Source organism: Staurois parvus, unplaced genomic scaffold (genome assembly GCF_062004578.1).
Source record: "Staurois parvus isolate SC_StPar_1 unplaced genomic scaffold, SC_StPar_1.0 ptg000694l, whole genome shotgun sequence".
NCBI lineage: Eukaryota > Metazoa > Chordata > Amphibia > Anura > Ranidae > Staurois > Staurois parvus.
The window spans coordinates 3050967-3076919 of record NW_028318490.1 but is presented as its reverse complement, the minus strand read 5'-3'; the positions used below and the strand labels follow the sequence as shown (position 1 = coordinate 3076919).

Genomic DNA, 25953 nt, shown 5'->3' with positions numbered 1-25953 from the left:
ATGCGTAGGTGTCTGTCAAGACATGCAGGCAGCACGGCACTAGGACCCAGGCGCACCCGTCGTCTATGACAGTACTGGGCAGGCACTAGGACCTAGGTTGCGCCTGTCAGGTGCAGGGCGGGCTACTTAAACCAGCCCTGCACAGACACTTGTTGCCGAATGGTCTTTCTGCGATTCCTGTTATCTGATACCTGTGTTGTGAGTACTATTGATCCGGATTGTCTGACCATTGCTGCCTTCTCCTATCCTGACCCCTTGGCTTGTCTGACTTCGCTCCTGGATGTCCCCCTTTAGATCTGATCTCCTGTTACTGACCTGGCATGTGACCCGACCATTCTTTGCCTACTGTTTTGTACCGCACCGGCCCCCCCCGGCTACCGACTCGGCTTGTTTGACTTAGCTCTTGCTCCTCCATCCATCCATCCCTCTAGGACCCCCTGGTCCCCTCACATCAGACTCTCACCCTGCGGGAGCCTCTGGCAGACTCCTCTACCACCGGTAGGGATATCCAGTAGCTGCGACCTGGTCTCGGAGCGCTCCAAGTCCATCCCCACCATCAGGGGCCCTGGTGAACAAGTGCTCCGGAACTTAGACTCCGCGCTCTGGGGAGGCCCTATCAGTGGATTGCTAGAGGTGCTGCCAGGTGGTCCCTTACAGGGCCAATCTGCACTGTCCAGACAGAGGACAATCAGGGGAGAATGAAAACTCCTCCTACAAGCTTTACCCAGTGCTGTGCTGGACAGTGATAGAAGTCAAAAGACTGCTCTAACTGCTGATGAGAAAACGTATTTAGCTGTTTAGCTGATTTAACTGTAATGCACGATGTATACTGATCTGTTTTGACCTACATATCGCTAACATTGGAAAAACGGGAGTTATGTTGGTCGGGAAGAGCCGTCTCTATCTAAGGCTATCTGACTAATTTAGTCTGGTAAGGTGCATGGTCTGTGAGGTGGTGGAGTGTTTCTATCACTTTTTTATTGGTAGTCACAATTTGATAAAGAGTGGAGCACGGGAGGACACGATGCTGAGGAATTGATAGTACTATTCTATGTAATACATATCTTTTGGAACATATCTTTTGGAGAAGAGGACGGAAAGAGGAAGTTGTGAACTGAATAAAATTCTTCTGTGGAACTTGCTATAAGGCAATTTGAATATAGATAGAGGGCAAGAGTAATAATTGCAGACGATAAGAAGTAAACACGTAGTGGAGTGGCTATGCATGGATTTTGACACATTTTTGTAAGCGTGACTTTTGTAACCACTTGCCGACCGCAGATAGCCGAATGACGACTTTACTGCGACCGGCCAGTTCTTGGAGGGTGTCGTATGATGTCCTTCCTGAACGCACCCTTCAGCGCGCCCCCGGTGATCTCCTACAGACACAACTGATCACGTGAGTTGGTAAAAGGCCAATCACAGCGGCCTTTTACCACATGATCAGCCGTGTCCAATGACACAGCAGAACACCAGTAAATGCAGTTGCCGGTTATTGGCTGCACTTTCCTCACGCTGTCACAGCGTGAGGAACGTACTGCCGATAACCAGAAATTGCCAGAGCAGGGAATGGCACCGATCATCAGGGCACTGATGATCAGTGCCCAGCAGTGCCACCCACCTTTGCCCAGCAGTGTTGCCAGTCAGTGCCCATCAGTGCTGCCTGTCAGTGCCCATCAGTGCTGCCCATCAGTGCAGCCTCATCAACGCACATCAGTGAAGGAGAACAATTACATGTTTAACCTCCTTGGTGGTATGATTCTTTCCTATTTTTTTGTGCTGAAAGCGGTACCATTTTTTTGCATGGAAATATGTAGTTTTTTATTGTAGGCTGTAATTTTTAGGAATAACTCACTGAAATCTGTACGAACAAGAGTCTATTAAACATTCCGGATATGATAAAATTTGAAACACAAAATCATAAATTATAATTTAATAAATAATCATAAAAAATAATAATATAATAAATTTAATTCAATAATTTAATAAAACTAAAAACACTGAAATTTGAAATACAGAGGCAAATTCGCACATCGCTGAGCAATCGTTTTCAGTGTCTGATGACGAATTTCCCCACGAATCATTATCCCTTAATTCTGCAAGTGGTTCTGATTTACTATCGCTATTCTAAAACCGCTTTTGACGTAAAGGGACGCTTTTTGGATGCCATGGACTTTTCTAAGTTTCCAGGCAGAAAGAACATTCAAAATGCAGGCAGGGCACAGGACAAAGCAGTAGGGACAAAATATATGTGAAATGCATTGAAACAGCAATGACAGCAAAAATGAAATTTTTTACAAATTTAAAATTTCCCGCCGGTTCCGGCACCCGTACGTCCCGACGTCACAGGGACCGGAACACAGGAGCCGGATGCCGGCATCAGCCGGAGGAGATGGCCGGGGACGCTGCAGGGGACACATCGCGGGAGCGAAGGACAAGGTAATTGCTGCAGGGACCCCCAGAGCAGCGCCGCATGGTAAGCCCGAGTGTAGCTCGAGGTTACTGCTCTTGGTATAGAAATTTTACCCTGAGCTACACTTGGGATTACCGCTAAGGAGGTTAATAGAAACAAAGAAAAAAAATTTTTTTTTCAAACTTTCTGCTCTTTGTTTTATTTTTTGTGCTAAAAACAAAAAAAAAAACTCAGCCGTGAGTACATACCACCAAAAGAAAGCTCTATTTGTGTGAAAAAAATAATTTCATATGGGCGCACTGTTGCATGACCGTGCAATTTTAACTCAAAGTGCGACAGCGCTGAAAGCTGAAAATTGGACTGGTCAGGAAGGGGGTATAAGTGCCCGGTAGGCAAGTGGTTAAGAAAGTTGTGAGTGTATTAAGGATAATGCACTATGTGTGTCTTTCTGTGCATTTTTTTGAGGGTACAAAGATGAAGATGAAGATTTGCTTGTGTAGTTGGGAGAATTGCACACTGAAGGATATTGAAAAAGGACAGTTCACATATGTATACAGGGGATATTCACTGTTTGGACGTTGAGGACTTTTTATTTTGTTCAAGCATTGATTGATATTATTCTAGTAAGATTTTTTTTTTTTTACTTTTGTTGGATTTTTAATTTGCTGCTACTTTTGCACATCTCATATTTCCAATCATTTCAGCAAATAAAACACGGAGACATGGATGGATGGGTGAGCTTGCTTTAAATATTAAAAATGAAATAAATAGCGCTTTTGGTTTGTGGTGTTTAGATTCAGTGTATTTCACTTTAAGTGAAACATTACAATAACAATCTTTTTTCCATAGGTTTCTGTATATGGGTATAATGTTACATAGTATTATTATGACTCTCTCTTTTTTACGCTGAAATCTAAAATTCTTAAAATTCGCAAACTTTTTTATTAACTGTAATTGCATTATATGACTTCAGAATGATTTATGATTGCCGTTCATTAATCACATGTTCTTTTAGCCCACAGCGACTATCGTTCCTCAATGATGTCATGGCGTGGGTTTTGTAAAGGAGGTATACAGATATTTACGTCAGGGGCTCTACGCTGTGCTGGAACATATTCACGGTGAGATGCTTGCACTTCGCTACAGTCTTGAATTCCACATTTACCTTGGTAACTCTGGTCCATATGCAGCAGTTTGTTTACATTGTAAATGATTCTTTATTTGTCATGCCTGTCATCTAAAGCTGGTCATGCACTGTTGGCTGGAAAAAAAGCACAGATTCCTCCATCTACACAAACGAGGTGGATAGCGGAATCCCCCTTGCCAGGATATTGTATTCTGACAGCGGCTTATGCTGCTGTCAGAAACACCAATAACTGATAGGCTGCAGCCACGGATCAAGGACAATTTGCCAACATGTCACTTCTTCGACACAAGTTGATCAAACGATTGATAATCTATCAAGCAGGGACAGTCACACACTGATCAAAAGTTAACCAGTCCCTATGCCCCTGGCCAGTGTATGGTCAACGTAAATAGCAAAAGTGCAGCGCTAAAGAAATTGAACTGAAAACAGTGAGAAGTCAGTATAATAATATCCGTGGTTTTCTTTAAAAAGATGCAAACTTCCAAAGCTCTTGCGGCCTCAAATAATACCAATGCGCACTCACCAGAAACGCATGGGTTATGCGCATGTAGGAATAATCATTCCAGATGTCAGATCCCTCAAAGATCAGATGGCGGGCATCCCTCTCACGGTGGATCGTCGAAGGCTCCAAATTGGATCCTGAGGTCCCCTTAAGGTCAGTCAGGCACTCCACACTGATAGTGATACTCTCTCCTCTGAATGGTACACACACCTTCTCTGTGGGGGTATCAGCTCCACACAGGAGCCCCAGAAAACAGGTGCCAGAGATAGTGTAGTATGTTTAAAACAAAATGTATTGCTTCAATAAAAGTATAGGGCAGCATGCAGATCCAGACCCATATAAAGGCTTTAAATGGAAAAAAAGGCAGTACTGACCCTAGTAAAGATGTCAGCCGGGCCTCCTCGTGGCTCCGGCGGTGGAATGACGTCACGCTCTGCACAGCTCCTCCTTAGGCCTTTCGTGCTATAGGCACATCATCAGAGGGGAGGCTGTAGTGTATGGTCAGCTTAAGACACAAGTTCTCAAATCAATGAGTACAACTGACATATAGTGTAGTGAACAGAGCTGTCAGCTGGTTTTTAATATGATACGTATTACCGCTAATAGAAGATTAACATACAAGTCTCCACAATGAACAAAGTTCAGAGATTGTCACTTTAAGAATACTGAAAGTTGCTGACCGTTATGAATTGTAGGCATTCAGTTGACACATACAGTACTTGTAACAACTTTCAGTATCCTCTGCTTAGCCTGAATGCTTGGCTATTCTAAACGGGCAGTGCCAGAACATGCAGCTAAGTAGTCCCATCTACATCCATACCTATTGGCCCATGACTATGATGAGCTGCCATGCTGAGCAATAGGGGTATGTGGAATGAATGATAGGGCCAGCAAGCTTCAACACTGTGAGGCCCATGTATCCTGCTTTACCTCCTTGCAGCAATGCAGCCCCCTTAAGACTTTTTGGCATCCAACATTTCGAAGAGTCTCATATACCTTTGTCCCCTGCTGTGTGCTGTGTCCCTATCCTTAGACTACGTTGTCTGCCGTATCCTGCAGTGAGGTGGGGTCAGATGAAGGAACCACAGCATATGGTGGGATACACAGGCACCTGACACTCCCAGAAGTATCCAATGCCGCAAAAGAGGCAAGCTAGGAGACACAGGCTATTTGAGTATAATGCCTCTTCCATGGCAGGGAACTTCAAATATGATTTTTTTTTTTAGAGACTAACTAGGTCTCTTTAAAGTGATAGAATCTCTGTAAAAATATTGAAAACATGTAAGAGTAAATCAAGCTGAACTAATGCACTTTGCCTGGTTTATTATTATACAGTATTTATAAATCGCCAATAGTTCGCTCAGCGCTGTACATTACAATAGGGGACAGAACAATAACAATACAATACAACACAAAACATGAGGGGTTCGAGGGCCCTGCTTTTTCGAGCTTACAATCTAGGAGGGAGGGGATGGTGGCACAGGAGGAGAAAGCTGTGGGAGATGGAGTGGTAGGAAGAGTGGAGGAGGTCAGCAAGTTAGCAGGGGGTGAGGTAGGCTTCCCTGAAGAGGTGGGTTTTCAGGGTGCGCCTAAAGGAGAGGAGAGTAGGTGATAATCTGATGGGTTGGGGCAGGGAGTTCCAGAGGATGGGTGACACCCTGGAGAAGTCCTGGAGGCGGGCATGGGAGGAGGAGACCAGGGAACTAGAGAGAAGGAGGTCTTGTGAGGAGTGGAGTGTGCATGTTGGGTGGTACTTGGATATTAGGTCGGTGATGTAGTTCGGGGCAGTATGGTGGACAGCTTTGTACGTCAGTGTTAGGATTTTGAATTTGATCCGTTGCGCAATCAGGAGCCAGTGGAGGGATTGGCAGAGGGGGGTGGCGGAAACGTAAAAGTTATTATTTTGAGAGGTAAAAACAGTTTTAACATAGCTACATGTCAGCGATCCCTAGTCCCAGTAAATGCCCAGGTGGTGCTTGACTTAGGTAGGGGGACGCAGGTTACAGTGAATCTAACATATCATTTTTTTTCTTTTAGTTCTGCTTTGCGGGATCATTATCAAGTGCTAGGTGTGGGAAGGGAAGCATCAAGTATAGAAATAAAGAATGCCTTTTTCAACCTATCAAAGAAGGTAATTGTCTCCAATATCATTTCCCTGTTATTCCACATTATGTGTATGGAAAATGCATTTACAGCACATTTCAGTAGAGTATAGTTATATTTCTTATGAGATCAGGCAATGGATACAGAAGTTGGTAAGTAGTGTGAATAATGCAGTGCCAGCACTGCAAACAACTTTACCTACAAAGGAATAGGCTTATGTCATGTGTTTTGCTTATGCCATACGAACGATAATTTACCAGAGACTTGTATCAACTGCAGCTCTTTTTATAATTTTCTTGGTTGTTGTGTACATGCCTACAAAGCTTCTTTTGTTGTAGGACCAACACTGGTTAAAATGAGTATTTTACCTGGTCTTTTTTTCACCGGCTCCAGACGCTGCTGCAATACAAATCTTCCAGTTCATTTTCTGCTTATTTTTAGCGTTAAAGTAGCCAATGTATTAAAAAGTACAACTATTCTTTAACGTGACACTGAGCCCTGCTTCACATCAGGTGCGACTTCAAAATGCTGTGATTTTGTCCAATTTAACCACTAGCCTACAGGGCACTTCCTGCCCCCTTCCTGCCCAGGCCAATTTCCGTCTTTCAGCGCTGTTGCACTTTGAATGACAATTGCGCAGTCATGCAACACTGTATCCATATGACATTTTTATCATTTTATTTTGGTGGTATTTAATCACCTCTGGGTTTTTTATTTTTTCTTAAACCAAAAACCACTGAAAATTTTGAAGAAAAAAAAAAAATGTTTTTTCATAGTTTTTGTTATAAAATGTTGTAAATGAGTGATTTTTCTCCTTCACTGATGTGTGCTAATGAGGCTGCACTGATAGGTGGCACTGATGAGGAGGCACTGGTAGGTGGCACTGATGGGCATTGACAGGCATCACTGATGGGCACTGAAAGGCAGCATTCATATATGGCACTGATTGGTGGCACTGACTGGCACTGATTGGTGGCACTGACTGGCACTGATTGGTGGCACTGATTGGCAGCAATGATAGGTGGCACTGACTGGCATTAATAGGTGGCACTGAAAGGCAGCTCAGATGGGCACTGATATGTGGCACTGATGGACACTGAAATGTGACACTGATGTGGCACAGATGGGCACTGGCAGGTGGCATGGATGACGTCATATGACGTCCTCCCAGAACGAGAGAACCGCCTTGTGTCCGTCTTATTACTATATGGCGGTTAAACATGACTTCAACATGACTTCAATGTGATTTCAATATACTGCAACTTGCCTATATCCAAAAAAATTTGAAAAAACAACTGTGTGGGGGTCCCCCCCAATCCATACCAGGCTCTTCGGATCTGGTATGGATTTCAAGGGGGAATGCCAAAATTAAAAAAAAAAAAAAAGGCATAGGGTCCCCCATAATCCATACTGAACCCTTATCTGAGCATGCAGCCTGGCAGGCCAAAAAAGGGGGGTGGGGTGGAGGCATGTGAGAGCCCCCCCTCCCCCCGAACCATACCAGGCCAGATGCCCTAAGCATTGAGGGGGTGCTTTGGGACACCTTTTTCCCTTTGTTGATGAGGACAAGGGCCTCTTTCCCACAACCCTGGTGGTTGTGGAGGTGCAGGGGGTGACTTATTGGAATCTGGAAGCCCCCTTTAACAATGGGGTCCCCAGATCCCGGCCCACCCCTTATGTGAATGACTATGGTGTACATAATATCCCTACTCATTTACAACAAAAAAGAAAGTAGATCCAACATTAATCGCAAAGAACATCGCCACAAAAGAAAAAAAAAAGAGCTCTGCACCCGATGAAGGGAATTGGTGAGTCTTTCATTCAACTTGCTGGTTAAACTAAAAAAAAACAACTGATCTAACTATGGCTAGCTTAAGGAGGTTGAATAACCGGGAAAAAAAAAACAATTTCCTGACAAATAGATTAACTAATGGATGTGTATGGATTATTTTTGGGGAATAAGGATATTGTTTATTGTCACAACTTATTCTTTAATATCAAAGACAAGTAGCATGACTGCCTCCATTGCTGCCCATGCAGCTATCATGTAGCCTGAGAGGAGGAAATGGTAGCTGGTAAGAATGATTGATTGGAAAGGAGTAAAATCAATCACTATCCTACCTATGTTTATTGTCTCCCTGACCACATCCTCATTAAACCTGCAATCGATTACTGGCTTGGGTCAAAGATCGAACTGTTTCTAAATACAATGATCTCCCCACCCAACCCAGCATAATTTCAGTTACCAGGATGGAGCCTTTTTACTTGTTTTTTCTTGCTAAGAGCTGCCCTTCCCGCCATGGGCTGCTGAGTACCAATTAAAGAGGCTTTTATCAAGAGAGACTTACAGTAGGTCATTACTTTAAGTGAGGTTGTCATTTAAGGCTTCCACCTTTCAAAGCTTCATCTCTACTCACTCTATGTAACCCAAACCGATAAATAATAACCTTCAATCCAGCTCTTGAGATAGGAGTTGCCCAAGGCTGCACAGCCTTTACATTGAAATAAGCTCTGTCAGCCCATGTGCCCACTGTGCATGTGTGCCACAGATGTATTCTTTCCTATGGCTCATCCATAGTCTTCCAGATAATTGGGCCTGCCATGAGTATGAACCCAGCCATAGGAATGAATGATACCATGGTACATATGCGCAATAGGAGCATAGCCTGGCCTGGACTTTTATCAAGGAAAACCTGTGTGCCACTGGCCTGCACAGTGAAGATCTCTGGAATGGGGCTGAAGGTAAGTACTGGGCTATGTAGATGTAGTATGTGTGGAATAGGGAAATTTTAAAGGACAGCATTTAAAGAGGTTGTAAACCCTTAATATACCCATGAAGTGACTGGCCTCAGGTGATAAACAGAGATGAAACAATTCCTTCTACTTAAGTTGTACCTGTTTATCTGTATATCTGTAGTATTCTCTTCTCTACAGCCATTCATAGTCCAGAATTTATACAGCTTGTCTGAGCTTTCAGAAAGCAGGGAGCAGAGAACTGAAGTTACACTCTGTAGAGCTCAGTGAGGAAAGCTCTGAGAGCTGATTAGAGGGAAGGGACACCCCCTCACCTTTCACAAAGCTCACAGGAACAGAGCTGAAGCTATCAGTCACAGGCTGTGTGCTAGAGGTCCCTCCCCTGTCACCTTTTTTTCTCTTGGTGTCAGTAAAACTTTTCAGAAGTGACTCCTGTAGATAGCAGAGGAACAAAGCAGCAAATGACACTTAGTGCTCACAAGTACACACCACAGAGGGATATTGCTTTATTCATATTTCATGTCTGAGGTTTACAACCACTTTATAGAACAATGGATATGCTCATCAGTCTCCTGCTTTTCATTTTTACTGTGGAGTCAAAGGCTTTGGAAGGGGAAAAACATATAACTGCTACTTCGCTGCAGCAGACAATTATTGAAACTCTTTCCCTTTATATTTATTTCATCTGTGCATTCAGCTCTTTGCCAGACTTCAGCTTTAAGCACATTGTTGCTGCTTCTGAAGTTAAACAATGTGGTATCTTATCTGATTAATACAATAAGCAAGATGAGTACTAACATGTTCGCTCACAATAACTGTACATGATAAGAAAATTAAAAACACTTTTACTCTGTTTTATATACATCCCCCATCATGGTTTTAGAAAGAATTCTGTTTTCATGTGACTATCAGTTGTCACAGGTTTTTGATAAGTAATGTGTCTGTAAGGGCAGACGTCTTTTTCCTGTACAAGCAAATTTCATTAAAAAAAAATCAGATTTAGTGTGCAGATACACCTTGTCTTTTATAATATGTAACACAGTTACAATAGATCTGGCTTTCCAACTTCATCCAGACTGATTGGTTACCATATATAGGTAGTTAGTGTACTATTGTTTTTCTGTATATTTTTCCTTTAACGATTTTTACTGCCACTGAAACCATACACAATCTCCACTCTATTTGCTTCAGTGAAGTACAGATAAAGACATCCGGAGACACCAGACCCCTAATGTCTTATTAACCACTTGCCTATTGGGCACTTATACCCCCTTCCTACCCAGGCCAATTTTCAGTTTTCACTTTGAATGACATTTGCTTGGTCATGCAACATTGTACCCATATGAAATTTTTATAATTTTTTTCACACAAATAGAGATTTCTTTTGGTGGTAGTTATTTGCCATTGGGTGTTTTATTTTTTGCCCCATAAACAAAAAAAGAGCAAAAAAAAAAAAGTTTCTCCTATGTTTCTACTAGAAAATTTAGCAAACAGGTAATTTTTCTCCTTCACTGATGTGCGTTGATGAAGCTGCACTGATAGGTGGTACTGATGGGCACTGATAGACAGCACTGATAAGCTGGCAATGATGATGCTGCACTGATATGCAACAATGAGGGGCACTGATAGGCGACACTGACTGCCGGCACTGCTGGGCACTGGTGGGTGGCACTGCTGGGCACTGGTGGGTGGCACTGCTGGGCACTGGTGGGCGGCACTGGTGCGCTGCATTGTTGGGCACCGATCATCAGGGTACTGATCATCAGTGCCCTGATGATCGGTGCCAATCTGTCCTCTGACAATTGCCAGTTATTGGCAGTACTTTCCTCACGCTGTGACAGCGTGAGGAAAGTGCAGCCGATAACCGGCAACTGCGTTTACTGGTGATCTGCTGTGTCATTGGACACAGCTGATCACGTGGTAAAAGGCTGCTGTGATTGGCCTTTTACCACATCATGTGATCAGCCGTAGGACACAGCGATCATGGAGATCACCGGGTGCGTGCCCGAGGGAGCACGAGAGGGTGTGTTCTGGGAGGACCTCATTTGACGCCCTCCCAGGACTGAACAACCGTGCTGTAGCCGTCATTCGGCTATACCGCAGGTGTCAAGTGGTTAAAGAGAATCTTTCACATTAAAATGCAATTTATTGATCCATTATGTGATAGCAATAAATATAAGTGAAATAAAAGGGTAAAAAAATGAAAGGTACACCCAAGCATTTAAAGTGGTTCTAAAGGTAAAATGTTTTTTACCTTAATGCATTCCCTGCATTAAGGTAAGAAAAGTTTGCCACTTACTGTGCCCTTTTCGCCACCAAATATCGGAGTCTTATATTGATTTAGCGCTGTGCCCGTCTGCTGTTCTTCTTTCTCTCTGCTCGCACAAGCTTGTCTTGAGAGCAGCGGAAGACATTGGCTCCTGCTGTCAGTCAAATCCTGTAATTGGGGGGGGTTCCGGGGTATCAAGCCGTGCTGTGTGTGTCATACAGCCCTGCTTGGGATCAAGCCCACACATCTGTCCCCATGGCAAGTGCCTTCTATAGAGGCAGACTCAAAAGAGGAGGAGCCAAGATCGCTGGTGGGGGACCCCAGAAGAGGAGGGTTGGAACTGCTTTGTACAATACCATTGCACAGAGCAGGTGAGTATAACATGTTTATTATTTTAATAAAAAAAAATTGCCTTTACAAATGCTTTAGACCCTCCCCAAAAAAATCTTGAGCTCCATGTATATGCACACATGTATATAAGCACAATGCTCTACTTTTCCGCCTCCCCCCCACTCCTGTATCACTTTTGAGTACAGTTATATATTTTGTGGGGGGGGGGGGGAGCGGGTGCTTGGTCTTGACAGGTACCCGCTCCCATTTCTGCTCGGATCACCAAGCTGATTCATGTTGAAGTTTGTCCCCCACCTTTGCCCGCAGCTTTCTTGGACACATCACAGGCCCCAGAAGGCTGCAAGACCATTCACAAAGTGTAGTGTGGAGGGAAGCCAACCGTGAAGCTGCAAGGAGCCATAGCCAGCTTCCCTTATTAAGCATACTGGCACCAGGGGAGGACAGTGCTGGATCCTTGGACAGGTAAGTGTTCTTTTTTTAAATATCAGCAGCTACAATACCTGTAGCTGCTGACTTTTTTACTTTTTTTTATACAACCTGAAGATCCTCTTTAAGTTGCCTTGATTTGCCTTTCAATTGTTAAAGGAGTTGCATTGAGCTGCTTGGCTTTCATAGGGAATAAAAGCAGCTGACATACAGACCATTACCCATGTACATGAGCTGTTCTTCCCCTTAAAGGGTTGGTCAGGAGATGGCTGGAGAAGAATGATCTATTACCATAACAATTGTTGTCTGATCAACCATAAATTATCATTAGGGATGCACCGATACCATTTTTTTAAACACCGAGTACAAGTACCGATACTCTTTTAAAAGTACTCGCCGATACCAATGTCCCATACCTTCTGCCTATGAAGAGTAGGTACAGGGGTGGCGCGATACGGGAAAACATGCCATTCCGCACGTTACCCCACTGCAATTTGTGTGAACAAGCCTTAAAATGTACTCTGTTAGGCAGAGTTCAATTTATTACATATTACAGGTAGTGTGGATGTAGTGCTGATAGATGGCTCCCCCCTCTAGATTTCTGCGGAGGGGCTGATGATGCAGATCAGTGTCCTCTCCTGGCCCGTTCTTTTGTCGGCAGGAAGCCAGGAAGTACAGCACTTTAAGAAGAAGCTCTAAAGGAGGAAGTTAGATCTTCCTCTTCTGAATGCCGGGTCCTCCAAGCACCTGATTGGTTGTTAGGTCACTAGGCAGGCCTAGCAACCAATAGTTTTGATAGGTGGAGTGACCCTCCTTGCCCCCCTGTAGCAATGTCGCAGTATTTCCGGCATTTTTTTTTATACATTTCAGCTGTCAGCAGGGGAATCCCACTGACAGCTGAATTGTCATTGGTTGTTAAGGACAGGGTGGCCCCCTCCTTAACAACCCATAATTGCCGGCATACTTTTTTTTTTTTTTTTTATATTTCAGCTGTCAGCGGGGGAATTCCGCTGACAGCTTAAAGAACCGAACCTAAAAGTATCGGTTTTTAGTATCGGAGCATTTTCACGAGTACCGATACTCATGCAAGCACTCAGTATCAGCACCGATACCGGTATCGGTGCAACCCAAATTATCATGTCTGAAGGCACATTACAGCACACCTTATAGAAGGCCTCCTGTGTATAAATTTGTTGTAGAAAGGCAAAAAGGATTACTTACCTAACCCTCATCTTTTGCATTGCAGGGAATGACTTACTATCCTACTTTAGAGATTCCTGGGGATCAATTAGTACTCCAAATATCACAAGAAAACACTCCAGCCCAATGCAAGAGCATCTTCTTGTGTGATCTGGAATTCTCATGTTTCCAGGATCTTGCTGAAAGGATCAAGACATTACGCCCTCCTAGGTGACACAGATGAAAGATAGGGGTAAATTAGGTATAAATTTTACTGTTTTTTCCCCATAGATACATTTTCTGCCCTGACCTAATATGCGAGCCTTTCATTTTACTGAGACCACAAATCAAGCAGGACAGTGAACGTGATAAACCATTGCCATATAGGTAAAATACAGCAAGCAATTAAAGCGTTTGCTTTAAAGGATAGGTTGACCTGTATAGAAAAAAATCATAAATACACACATTTTTTGCAGAAAAAAAATGTATATTTATTATTTTTTCCTGCAGGAGCCTGAAAAGCATTGCACCTTCGAGCAATTTTTATTATTATTATTATACAGTATTTATAAAGCGCCAATAGTTCACTCAGCGCTGTACATTACAAAGGGGGACAGAACATGTGACAAAGTAGTCCAATATGTCTTAGTATGCTGATGCCTTAAGAGTTCCCTTCACTGGAACTAAGGGGCCAAGCCCAACCCCAACCCCTGAAAAACAACCCCACACCATAATCCCCCCTCAACCAGCAATAGATCACATGTGCAATGTGGGCTCCTACACACATCCTCTGGATTACAGCTCGTACCTCTGTATATGCTTTCTGTTTGAAAGCTGTAGGTCATGTCAATTGACTCTCATCAGTGCTCCTGTAGCCCATTGAAACTGCAAATCCGTCTGTCGCTGTGGCAGATGATACTTTGTATTTTAATCATTCATAGTAATCTGTGAATAAATGATGCAGTTGTCTGGCTGGAGCCCTGCACAGCCATGCTTTTTAACAAAAGTGACAGTGGGTGCCAGGAGAATAACCCCAGCCCGCTGCCAGAAAGAGGGGGATCGGGGGAGAGGAGGCAGGAGCTACAACATCTTAAATGTTCCACCCTAAATTCAGGTGGAACATGTTCCAAAGGTGAACTTAGCTTTTAAAATCAGTAAAACACTTTTACCTAGAAACAATATTACAACTGAATAAACAAATGCAACATGACCAGCTTGTATTCGAAAATCAAACATCTAATGACTGTATTTCCTGTCACAGGAACTGTGCTTCTGACACTTGGCCTTTATTCAGTAATATGATGAAATCAACTTTGATGTAGAATCCTTCCAGCTAATCAGAAATCAGCTTTCACTCCTAAATTAATCTGCTAAAACCTCTGGATAGACATAAAGAAATATAGCACATGATTGCTGTGTTTACTTTAAATATGACTAAGATCTTGCATAATGTCAAGAGCGATGACTGGGTAGGGTTGGCCATAGATCTGATAGAGCTGATGTCTCTTGAAGAACATCTGCACATCCTTAATTGACCCAAGACCCATCACAGTATTATGGGACTTTGCTTACACCACTCAGCATCCACACAGCATCCTTAGGATAACCTTGAAGTGGTTGTAAACCTCAGACACAGACATGAAATATGAACAAAGCATATCCCTCTATATTGCGTATTTGTCTCAGTTAAAAGCAGTGTCAGTTCTATCTGCTGCTTCATTCCTATGCTATCAGCATGAATCACTTCGTCTCCCTGACCCCAAGTCCAAATAGTGATGGGGAAGGAGGGGGGGGGGGGGCTCTGTTCCTGTGAGCTGTGTGGAGGAGGGGGTGTCTCTTCCCTCCAATCAGCTTTCAGAGCTCTTCTCATTGAGCTCTGCAGAGTGTCATTTCAGCTCTCTGTCCCCTTTTTTTTTGGACTTTCAGACAAGCTTTAAAAATTCAGCACTTTGATATGATGTAGGAAATAGAAGACTGCAGAGAAATAGGTACAACATATATAGGAGGATTTGTTTCATCTGTGTGTATTATCTGAGGCCAGTCATTTCACTGGGTATATGTATTTTAAAACAGCCTCATCTTTGATCATGATATAGAGCTGTCAAGATGGGGGGAGAATTAGGCAGTTTAGGGCCACCCGTAGCCATGTAACTTGACCCTATGTATTACATGTACTGCATTCCCAGTAGTCTACTGCTGCAGAATTTTAGCTGCTAATAAGGTATCAGTAGGTAAATATTATTTGAAACTTCCTTTTCCCCTCCCTGTCCTGAAATGCATAAATAGGAATTACACACAAAGGCAATCTATCCTGAAGCAAAGCACCCATGTGGGAAGCTTCAAATGGGAGCTTATATTCTAGTTCTGGGATTGTGACGATAACTCTTTTACTCTTTAGTGTTAGTATTGTTAGTTTCATAAAACTAGCATGCAGTTGACAGTGTCTATCTGAAAATGTTTACACCGGAGCTTTGCCATAGAGTGCCTCTAAATTGTATCATGTTTAGCATATACACTATATTACCAAAAGTATTGGGACGCCTGCCTTTACACATCAACTTTAATGGCATCCCAATCTTAGTCCGTAGGGTTCAATATTGAGTTGGCCCACCCTTTGCAGCTATAACAGCTTTAACTCTTCTGGGAATGCTGTCCACAAGGTTTAGGAATGTGTTTACAGGAATGTTTGACCATTCTTCCAGAAGTGCATTTGTGAGGTCAGGCACTGACCAGAAGGCCTGGCTCACAGAAGGCCTGTGCAGGCCAGTCAAGTTCCTCCACCCCAAACTCACTCATCCATGTCTTTATGGACCTTGCTTTGTGCACTGGTGTGCAGTCAAGTTGGAGCAGTAAGGGGCTATCCCCGAACTGTTTCCACAAAGTTGGGAGCGTGAATCTGTCCAAAATGTTTTGGTATACTGACGCTTTAAGGGTTCCCTTCACTGGAACTAAGGGGCCAAGTCCAGTCCCTGAAAAACAACCCCACAGCATAATCCCCCCCCCCCCTCCACCAAACTCTACACTTGGCACAATGCAGTCAGGCAAGTACCGTTCTCCTGGCAACCGCCAAACCCAGACTTGTCCATCGGATTGCCAGATAGAGAAGTGTGATTCATCCCTGCTCTGGAGTCCAGTGGTGGCGTGCTTTACACCACTGCATCTGACGCTTTGCAATGCACTTGGTGATGTGAGGCTTGAGTGCAGCTGCTCGGCCATGGAAACCCATTCCTTGAAGCTCTTTACGCACTATTGTGCTAATCTGAAGGCCACATGAAGTTTGGAGGTCTTTAGCTATTGACTATACAGACACTTGCTGACTTCTGCACACTGTGCTGATGTGCTGACCCCGCTCTGCCATTTTACATGATTGAGTTGCTGTTTTCCCCAGTTGCTTCCACTTTGTTATAATACCACTAACAGTTGACTGTGGAATATTTAGTAGCAAGAAAACTTCATGGCTGGACTTATTGCACAGGTGACAACCTATCACGGGACTACGCTTGAATTCACTGAGCTCCTGAGAGCGACCCATTCTTTCACAAATGTTTGTAGAAGCAGTCTGCATACCTAGGTGCTTGATTTCATACAACTGTGGCCATGGAGTGAGTGGAACACCTGAATCAAATGATTTGGAGGAGTGTCCCAATACTTTTGACAATATAGCGTATATACATTTGTTTTATATTTATTTTGTGTACCTCTTCATGCCACTGTTATATTTATCTGTTTTGTTTTTTTTTGTAGTGCCATCCGGACAGTGACCCATCAAATCCTCTCCTCCATGCCCAGTTTGTACGCATCAATGAGGCATATAAGGTGCTGAGAAAACCGTCTTCCCGCAAGGAATATGATAAGGTCTTAGAAGCAATACAGAGAAATGGCCCAGCTTTTAGAGACCAAAGTGCTTATAAGACCTCCAGCAGAGCAAACGGCACAACACACACCTATAGAAAAGAAGAGCCCTATCACTGGTAATAAATCTTCATTCCTGTTCCCTTTTTATCTCACTTTGCATTGTAATTATAGAAAACCTGTGAAGGTAGCAATATGGGGTCTACCATTTGTCTACCTATAGTTAGGCAGTCCATAAATTATGAAATTCTCTTCCCTTTCACCATGGATGGAGGGAAGGAAAACTGCTCATTTACCCTAAAAACACAGTGTTGATGGGGGAATCCCTCCCGCAGCGGTATTGTGTTCTGCTAGCGGGGAGTCTTCCCTTGCTGGTAGAACACAAGGATCGCTGCTGGCAGTTAGAGCGGCTGGCAGGGGTAAAATTAAAAAAATTTGTTGGACCGACTTTAGTACAACCAGCCTGCCAATAGATTGATCAGATCTCAGCTGGTTCATTCGATCCATCTATAGACAGCTTAAGTCATCAACCTGGAAAAAGCCAGGCTCAGTATGACACCTACAGAGTTGCTCACTTGAAAGCAAGTCAGCAATGGCAGCTGTCTTTGACCTGCAGTTTATTTTGTTCTTTCACTCTCTGTTTCAACTTTCTCTAATTGACTCCCAGTCGTTCCATGTGCTGTTAATGCTCCTTATTCTGTTCTGTTCTTTCTTTCTTATCTTAAGATGCTGTGATACCAGGAAATTCCTTGTCTCTTTGATACTGGCACATAGGGGCAGTTTGAGGAATGCAATGTTATGCATAATGAGACTTGAGACAAGTTGTCAGCAATCATTTTAAAATAAAATGCTGATTCCAGCTGCTCACTTTTGTCTTTCAGTTTTTATCATTTTTTTTAAATGTTTGTGTCTGCCTAATTTTTTAATGCCCCATTGCTAATAGTCATCCTCTTTGTCTGTCCATCACCTATTCAGGTCCTCCAAAGACAATGATTGGTATTGGTCTCAGTTTTCTCGCCAGTCGGATTTTAAAGAGTCTGAAAAGAAGCTACAAGAGCGCAATAAAACCATTGTATGGACTTGCATATTCTTGGTTTTCTCAAGCATCTACCTACACTTATTTGTTTTTAGGTAACCAAACATCTTATTTAAAATTGTATCCATCTAAACCCCAAAAAACAAAAATGTAATATTGCAGCTGTCCAGTCCTTAGACGTGGTGGCTGCATTAGTTTTCTTTTTTGGGGCCAAGTTCACTTTTTTTCAAATACAGTAAAATACTTGATTCTGGTAGATATCAAGTGTCCTTGTAATTAAGACATTGCTCACACAGGCAGCAGCCCTTGACACCCCTCTGAAAAGCAATCTGCAGTGGATCAGTTACTGTGTACTGAACTGAAATGATAATTATTATTTTCTTTCAAAGCTATCCCCTGGGAATGGCACAATCCTTCCCTGCAAATGTTATAACAATGAGGGGATGGGAAGGTGTTTGTAATTCAAAATAGGTGAGCAGTCTTCTTCATAAATTTTGTCACTTTAAGACAGGAAGTGTGTGTCAGGGCAGGGGCCGAGGAACGGACAGGCAGGCCTAACAATGTAACGCCCTGGCTGACGACAACCACCACCCACAGACCGAAGTCCCTCAGGGCGCAGAGTTTAAGTCCCAGGCTGCCCTTCACCAGGGCCCCTGATGGTGGGGATGGACTTGACGCAGCCAGGAACCAGGTCGCGGCCCCCGAGACACTTCAGCTGCGGTACTGGCCGCCGCCAATGGCGTGTAGCTGGTGGAAGAGACAAAAGAGTAGTCAGACAGGCCGGGTCAACAACAACAGGACAAAACAGTACAGGACAGCAGACGAGAATCACAGGTCACGAGCCGGGTTCAGCAACAGAGGGTCAGATCAAAGGAGAACGCAAAGAATAGTCGAGTCACAAGCCGAATCAGATACCAGGAGAGTCACGAGAGTCAGAACAGAGTAATAGCAACACCAAGACACAAGTGCAAAGAGCATGTGCGGACCACAGGCTTATATGTCATCAGCCACACCCCTCTGGGGGATGGACCTCAGAGACCTGAAGGCATAAAAGGATTCCCACCATGCACAGCAGAAATCCAAGGTGGACGCCAGCACATGGAGTAACATAACCTCAGGGAAAAGGTAGGACCTTGACAGTGTGTTACTGGCAGGATTACCATTTGAGCCTAAAAAAAAAAAGAAACCGAAAGCAGCCACTACATTTAGGACCTGGTAAGCTGCAGTTGTTTTATTTTGTCTTTTGGGTTTAGAAGCTTTAAAAGCTAATGCCAGCAAATCTATTTTAGTGTTCGATAGAGTAAGGAAGACTTTATTGCCTGTGTCACATTCTGTTGGTGTTCCATTGCTGAAGTGGTTTCCTCTTAGTTACCCTCTTGATGCCAAATCACCTGCATGTATGTGATTGGCTTCAAGTGGTTATATCGTGGTTATGGCTGCAGCTGTATGCCATAACCCTGGTATTTTTTTTTTTTTTTTCAGCAGGCAATGCTTTTTCATCTAAAAGCAATCCTAATGGTCCTTCTCTGGGCTCCTCTGTGTGATCAGGGAGCCTGGTATTTGATCCAGCAGTGCCATCGGGTTATCATAGAGCTGGCTGGGGACAGGAATGTCCCCGGCCATCTGTATGGTCTATGAGACTGGAAGCCATCCATGGCGGAGTCGAATTTTGACTCCGCTCTGCCTTCTGTGAGTGTGCCTGAGACCCCTATTGCAATCTTTGATTCCTCAGAGTTTTCTACTGAATAGATTGCATTTCAGCAAATTCCAAGTGACTCAGATTTACAAGGAGTTGTTTCTAACCTGATCGATGCAGTAGGTTCTACCATGCATTTTAAGAATTACTTGGCTGTTCTTACAGCTGCAAAGACCTTTTCTGTATACTCCGTATTTAAAACATTCCCCTACAAAGACTGGAAATGACCAATGGAGTGATGGGCCCTCCTGACAGTGGGAAGGGGGAATGAATTTCTAAGCGGTCCCTGCCCAATGTGGACATTTGAGTCTTACATCTTACCAAGTATACCACCAAACAGGTTGATGGTGTTCTTACCTTTTAAGGATTTCACTGACAGACAGTTGGACTCTCTACTTCGTTTTTATTAATCTCTGTTGGAGGTGACTGATTTTTTTTCGTCACTATGAATTAAGTCCCCTAAAGTGGAACTTCACTCTCTGTCAACATGGAATGTTTTTAATCCTTATGCTGGTAGCATTAGTAAACAGTAAAGTATATCATATTTACTTGTTCTAAACTTTTTTTTCCATTTCTTCAGTTATTTCCATGTCATATATCCCAGCAGTCTTCAGGAGGGGAGGGAGGGTTCTCAGCTCAGCCTATGCCTGAGTTAAGGACAGATGCATTTCAGGAAGTAAATGATACATTATTCATCTGCCCTTACTCAAGATGGCCACTGCCAGAAATGCTGGGGGGGGGGTTCAAAATGATTCTTCAGCAAAATAAGGCATTGAGACATGGATGGATGGGTGAGTTTGCGTTGAATATTAAAAATGAATAAAATAGCATTTTTGGTTTGTGATGCTCAGATGCAGTGCAGTTCTACTTTAAGGTGGACTCCTTCATCACAAGGACAGATGCTTGTGTCCTGGAGCTCTTTGAACAGGCGTCCTGTTCTTCAGCTTTGATGGCTCCTTACAAGCATCTAAACTTTGGTCACACATGGAGTTAATGTCTGTTCATATATGTAAGATAATTTGGTACATGCCTGGGATGTCAAGGATACACCCAAGGAACCTCTGATTCACTTGCCCTTTAAAATAAGGCGTCTGTTCGGACCTGCCCTTGACATTGTCATTTCTGATGCTTCTAGTGGCCAGACTGTATGCCCGCCTCAACACAGGAGATCTGTGGATTGGGCAGAGAAACGTAAGCTTTCTGTACTACTGCAGCAGTTGACCAGAGTCTGCCTCAGCTTCAGATTGTTAAGTTCAAAGCCCTCTATCTCATCTGTTTAGCTTTCTGCATGAAGGTTAGCCCCTACCCTTGCAAGTTTGGACCTGTTCATCCTACTAGGTCCCTACTTCATTTATCTCTTCACATTTTTGGTGCCCAGACTTTTTCATTTAGCTTCCACTCTGGACTTTTTAATCACGCACCTCCTTCAACTGCCCCTCTACCCTTCTGGTATTACTACACCCCGTTGTGCATCTTTTTCCAGAAGTAATGAAGCCATAGGCAGCCAGGCAAGAAAGACATCCTCCATGTTTCTCTAAAGTGTTTCTAAACCCTGGACCCTGTATTCACTATATCTGGTCTCCCATAGTACACAGAACATGGAAATGCAATTCTTATAGTAAATACAAACTGCTAAATACCTTTTCTCATCAGTAGTATATAGCAGTCTTGTGCCTTTTTATCAGTGTCTGGCCAAACACTGGTTAATCTTGTAGGAGGAGGTTTCATTCTGCTTTGACTGTCCTATGATGTTGCATAACCCCTGTCCCTCTATCTGGACAGTGCTGATTGTGCTGATCACATGCACCCTCCCAAAGAAAAAAAAAATACTCTGTAGCAATACACACTAAACTGAGTATGTGCAGAGTGACTCCTAGTGCTCTGTACCATCAGCAGTGGGATTGGGGACAGTAGAAGAAGGGGAGGATCAGAGAAGACAGGATCAAACAGCCTTTTTACACAATGCAGAGGATTAACCTCTTAGGCTCCACAGTGAGTATAACAAGCATGCTTTACTGCATACACAGACTGATTGTACTGTTGTGGGTTTAGTAACACTTTAAAGTTGTGTTAGTTATTTAAGGCCATTTTATAAGCATTTGTTTTCTAAAATGAGTCCAAAAAGAGGTTTACCTAAATCATTTAATATCAATAAACATTTTTAAATTAACTGAAGTGAATACACCAGAGAGTAGTGGCACACTTGCTTGAGTCACAGCGTGTAATCAAAGCCTGGGCATTAGATTATGTGATTATCTCATCATTTGCTACCAAGACCCTAATGAGTACAGCACATGACTTCAACACATACTCTTGTACCCAGATTTTAGATACCTGCTTAAGGCCTATAACTAACTGTGATATTATTGTAAACAGTCACCAAATGTAAAAGTCATATGTGGATTATAAGTCCCTCCTGCCTTAGTTTAACAATAACATGAATTTATTGCACATTTTTTACAGATCCGTTATGCTAATTCCTTCTTTTCAGTCAAGCAGACAATACAACTCGAAATGACCCAAGTAGTCTGGCGTTTAAAGTACACCTATTTTAAATGATAAAACTATGTTAACAGTCTTGATGAGATAGATCATTAAAGAGGCAAAGAAGGGCTGCAATACACAAGGTTCTGAAAGTATTTATTCCCTCATGCCCTTTGGCAGAAACCTTGCGATAATGCTGCTCCATCATTCTTCAAAAGCTTCAGAGTTGGATTCTTTGGTTTCATCCGCTAACACCTGTGTCAATACTGGACACAAGTAGTGATGTTGGGGCTTGTGGGTGGAATGTCAACGCAGATCTTGAAGACACTGGAGATTCAAAGAACTGCCTGCATTATAAGGTAGATAGATGTTTACCTTTTTTTTTTTTTTTCCAATTTAACACCCATACCAGGCTCCGTCCAGCTGCAGGTCTTGGCTGTAGATGTAGCTGGGTGGGCTGTTATCAGGGAGGTGTATCTATGCAGAGCTTCTTATTGGCTGCAGCCAGCCATTGGCTCTGCATAAGAATACTTCTTCCATTGTAATGATCGTCTTGTAATGATCCTCCCCCCAGATCAGGAGCCATACCAATTCTACAGCACTTGAAAAATGAGTATACCAACTCACTCAAAATATGTATTATGAGTAGGGCCTGTGGACAGCATTCCTTTGTGTCGAGGTGCATTGTAGGAAAGTCTTTTATAAAGATTTTTTTCTGGATTGATCTATATTGCTGTAAGTTAGTTAAACTGCAGCTTTGAATGAAGCAACGTCTAAAAAGCATGGTTTTGTGACAAGGTGCTTTAGTGCATTTACACTATATTGACATAGGTATTGGGACACCCCTCCAAATCATTGGATTCAGGTGTTCCACTCACCTCCATGGCCACAGGTGTATAAAATCAAGCACCTAGGCATACAGACTGCTTCTACAGACATTTGTGAAAGAATGGGTCGCTCTAAGGAGCTCAGTGAAGTCAAGCTTGGTACTGTGATAGGTTACCACCTGTGCAATAAGTCCATCCGTGAAATTTCCTTGCTACTAAATATTCCACAGTCAACTGTTAGTGGTATTATAACAAAGTGGAAGCAACTAGGAACAACAGCCACGAAGTGGTAGGCCATGTAAAATGAGAGAGCAGGGTCAGCGCATGCTGATGCGCATAAGTCGACAACTGTCTGCAGAGTCAATAGCTAAAGACCTCCAAACTTCATGTGGCCTTCAAATTAACACAACAGTGCATAGATATCTTCACTGAATGGATTTCCATGGCCGAGCAGCTGCATCCAAGCCTTACATCACCAAGTGCAATGCAAAGCATCGGATGCAGTGGTGTAAAGCATGCCACCACTGGACTCTAGAGCAGTGGAGACTTGCTCTCTGCAGTGACGAATCACGCTTCTCTGTCTGGCAATTCGGTGGACGTATCTGGGTTTGGCAGTTGCCAGGACAACGGTACTTGCCTGACTTCATTGTGCCAATTGTAAAGTTTGGTGGAGGGGGGATTATGGTGTGGGGTTTTTTTCAGGGGTTGGGCTTGGCACCTTAGTTCCAGTGAAGGGAACTCTTAAGGTGTCAGCATACCAAGAAACTTTGGACAATTTTTTTGCTCCCAACTTTGTGGGAACAGTTTGGGGATGGCCCCTTCCTGTTCCAACATGACTGCACACCAGTGCACAAAGCAAGGTCCCTAAAGACATGGATGAGTGAGTTTGGGGTGGAGGAACTTGACTGGCCTGACAGAGTACTGACCTCAACCTGATAGAATACCTTTGGGATGAATTAGAACAGAGACTGCGAGCCAGGCCTTCTCATCCAACATCAGTGCCTGACCTCACAAATGCGCCTCTGGAAGAATGGTCAAACATAGACACTCCTAAACCTTGTGGACAGCCTTCCTGGAAAAATTGAAACTGTTATAGGTGCAAAGGGTGGGCCTACCCAATATTGAACCCTACAGACTAAGACTGGGATGCCATTAAAGTTCATGAGAGTGTAAAGGCAGGCGTCCTAATACTTTGGCAATATAGTGTGTTTTCATATTTATCTGATGTGAACAAGCCCTAAGAATTACTGTAAGATAATGCTCTTCTTTAATAATATTTGCCATTCTAACCAGCTTATTTATTGCCTTGCTTAGGTGTCTCAAGATTATGTGTTATACCACATTCACATTGCCTTATTAAATCAAGGCAAAATTTATCATCAGAATTTAGCAGGTTCCTCTATTAAGATTTCTAGAACAATGTGTAATGCCCAGAGCATCAAGTTTAGCCATATTGAAATGAATTTGTATTGCAGCACAATAAGAGACTTTCGTAACAAGGAGATAGAAGAACAACAGAAGAAGATTTTGGATTTCTATAATAAGACAAAGGAGAATGCCCAGTAAGTACAAAGTCTTGAAGGCCCCCAGCTCTTTTTAGGTATGGCTGTTCCAGTATGACGTTGATTGCCTTATGAATCTGTTGTCCTCTCTGTCCGAAATATGCACCTCACTTTCGTTGAAAGGGCGTCCCTTTAAGTTGTAGTAAGACTGCTGAATACTGAACTGCACAGTTTGTCATATATTGGTTCATCCCGGTTTTTGAGGAATTTTTTTTTTCCTATTGCAGATCTTTTGCATTTCCTTCCTTGAGCTGCATATACTAAATTAATTCACTTGTGTTTGAATGTTTGGTCTTTTGGATGTACAAGCTTATATGTATTGCTTGAAAGACACAGGGATGTATTCATTGTTAAAATCCTTTTTTTTTTTTTTTTTTTTTTTTTTTTTTTACACCCCAGCCACATGTTAGAGCAGCAATGGGCGAACTACGGCTCGCTGCCACTCACATCCTGATAGCCAGTGATTGGCTGTCAGGATGTGTGTAGGCGGGGCAGCATGACAAACATGAGGGGAGCTAGGCTCCTCTCACAGTCCGCCCTGAAGAATGGAACGGCGCGGGAACACGGCGAGAAGAACGCGCGGAGCAAAGGTAAGTAAATTGACACAGGGGGGACTTGGCTTACTACTTGCTACTTACTTACTACTACTATATGAGGGATGAATTAATATGGGGAATGAATTACTATAGGGGGGATGAATTACTATGGGGGATGAATTACTATATGGGGGATGAATTACTATGCTTACTATGGGGGAATATTACTATACTTACTATGGATGGCATGGTAGTGGCTGGACCGGCCAGCAGCTAGTCCGGCCCCCGGGTCCAATATATGAACCCATTGCGGCCCTCAAGTCAAAAAGTTTGCCCACCCCTGTGTTAGAGCATTCGATTACTCTTTAGGGTTTTGTTTGTTCAGTTGCCCCATTTTTTTCTTGGCCTTGTGAATATTTTAACAAAAGCCCAATTTTGGTAACTGCACGCATTCAACACACTCCTGGCATGCCCATGGGTTTTAGCCTCGAATACACGATGAGAATACCGGACGAATGGTCGTCTGGTTTTTTTTTTGTTTTTTTTTTGTTTTTTGCATGCTAATCTCATATCGAAAATTAATATTTTACTAAAATTACGAAAATTCTTGTAACACAGAATACAACTTTAGAAGTAATGTAACTTTTATTTCTGAGCATGTGCTGTTTTGGTCACTCGATTTTTTTTTTTATTACGGACGAATACTGTACTGGTTAAATAAAAATCGTTTGTTCTGTTATCGTACGAGAAAATTTTCATATAATTTTACATGAACTGTTGGGATCGGCTCTCGAAAGCTGTGTACTAATGATCCGA

The 25953-nt window shown here is 43.0% G+C and overlaps 1 protein-coding gene across 2 annotated transcripts in view; it reads left to right on the top strand.

Annotated features, from left to right (window-relative positions):
- DNAJC4 (DnaJ heat shock protein family (Hsp40) member C4) overlaps nucleotides 1–25953 on the top strand; it is a 51327-nt gene that overhangs the window by 17575 nt on the left and 7799 nt on the right. For both annotated transcript variants that reach the window (XM_089652818.1, XM_089652819.1), the window contains exons 2-6: nucleotides 3429–3534; nucleotides 6100–6193; nucleotides 16889–17115; nucleotides 17972–18127; nucleotides 24515–24601. In XM_089652818.1, the coding sequence (XP_089508944.1) occupies nucleotides 3452–3534; nucleotides 6100–6193; nucleotides 16889–17115; nucleotides 17972–18127; nucleotides 24515–24601 (647 nt within the window). In that variant the 5' untranslated portion in view covers nucleotides 3429–3451. The remainder of the gene's footprint in view (nucleotides 1–3428; nucleotides 3535–6099; nucleotides 6194–16888; nucleotides 17116–17971; nucleotides 18128–24514; nucleotides 24602–25953) is intronic.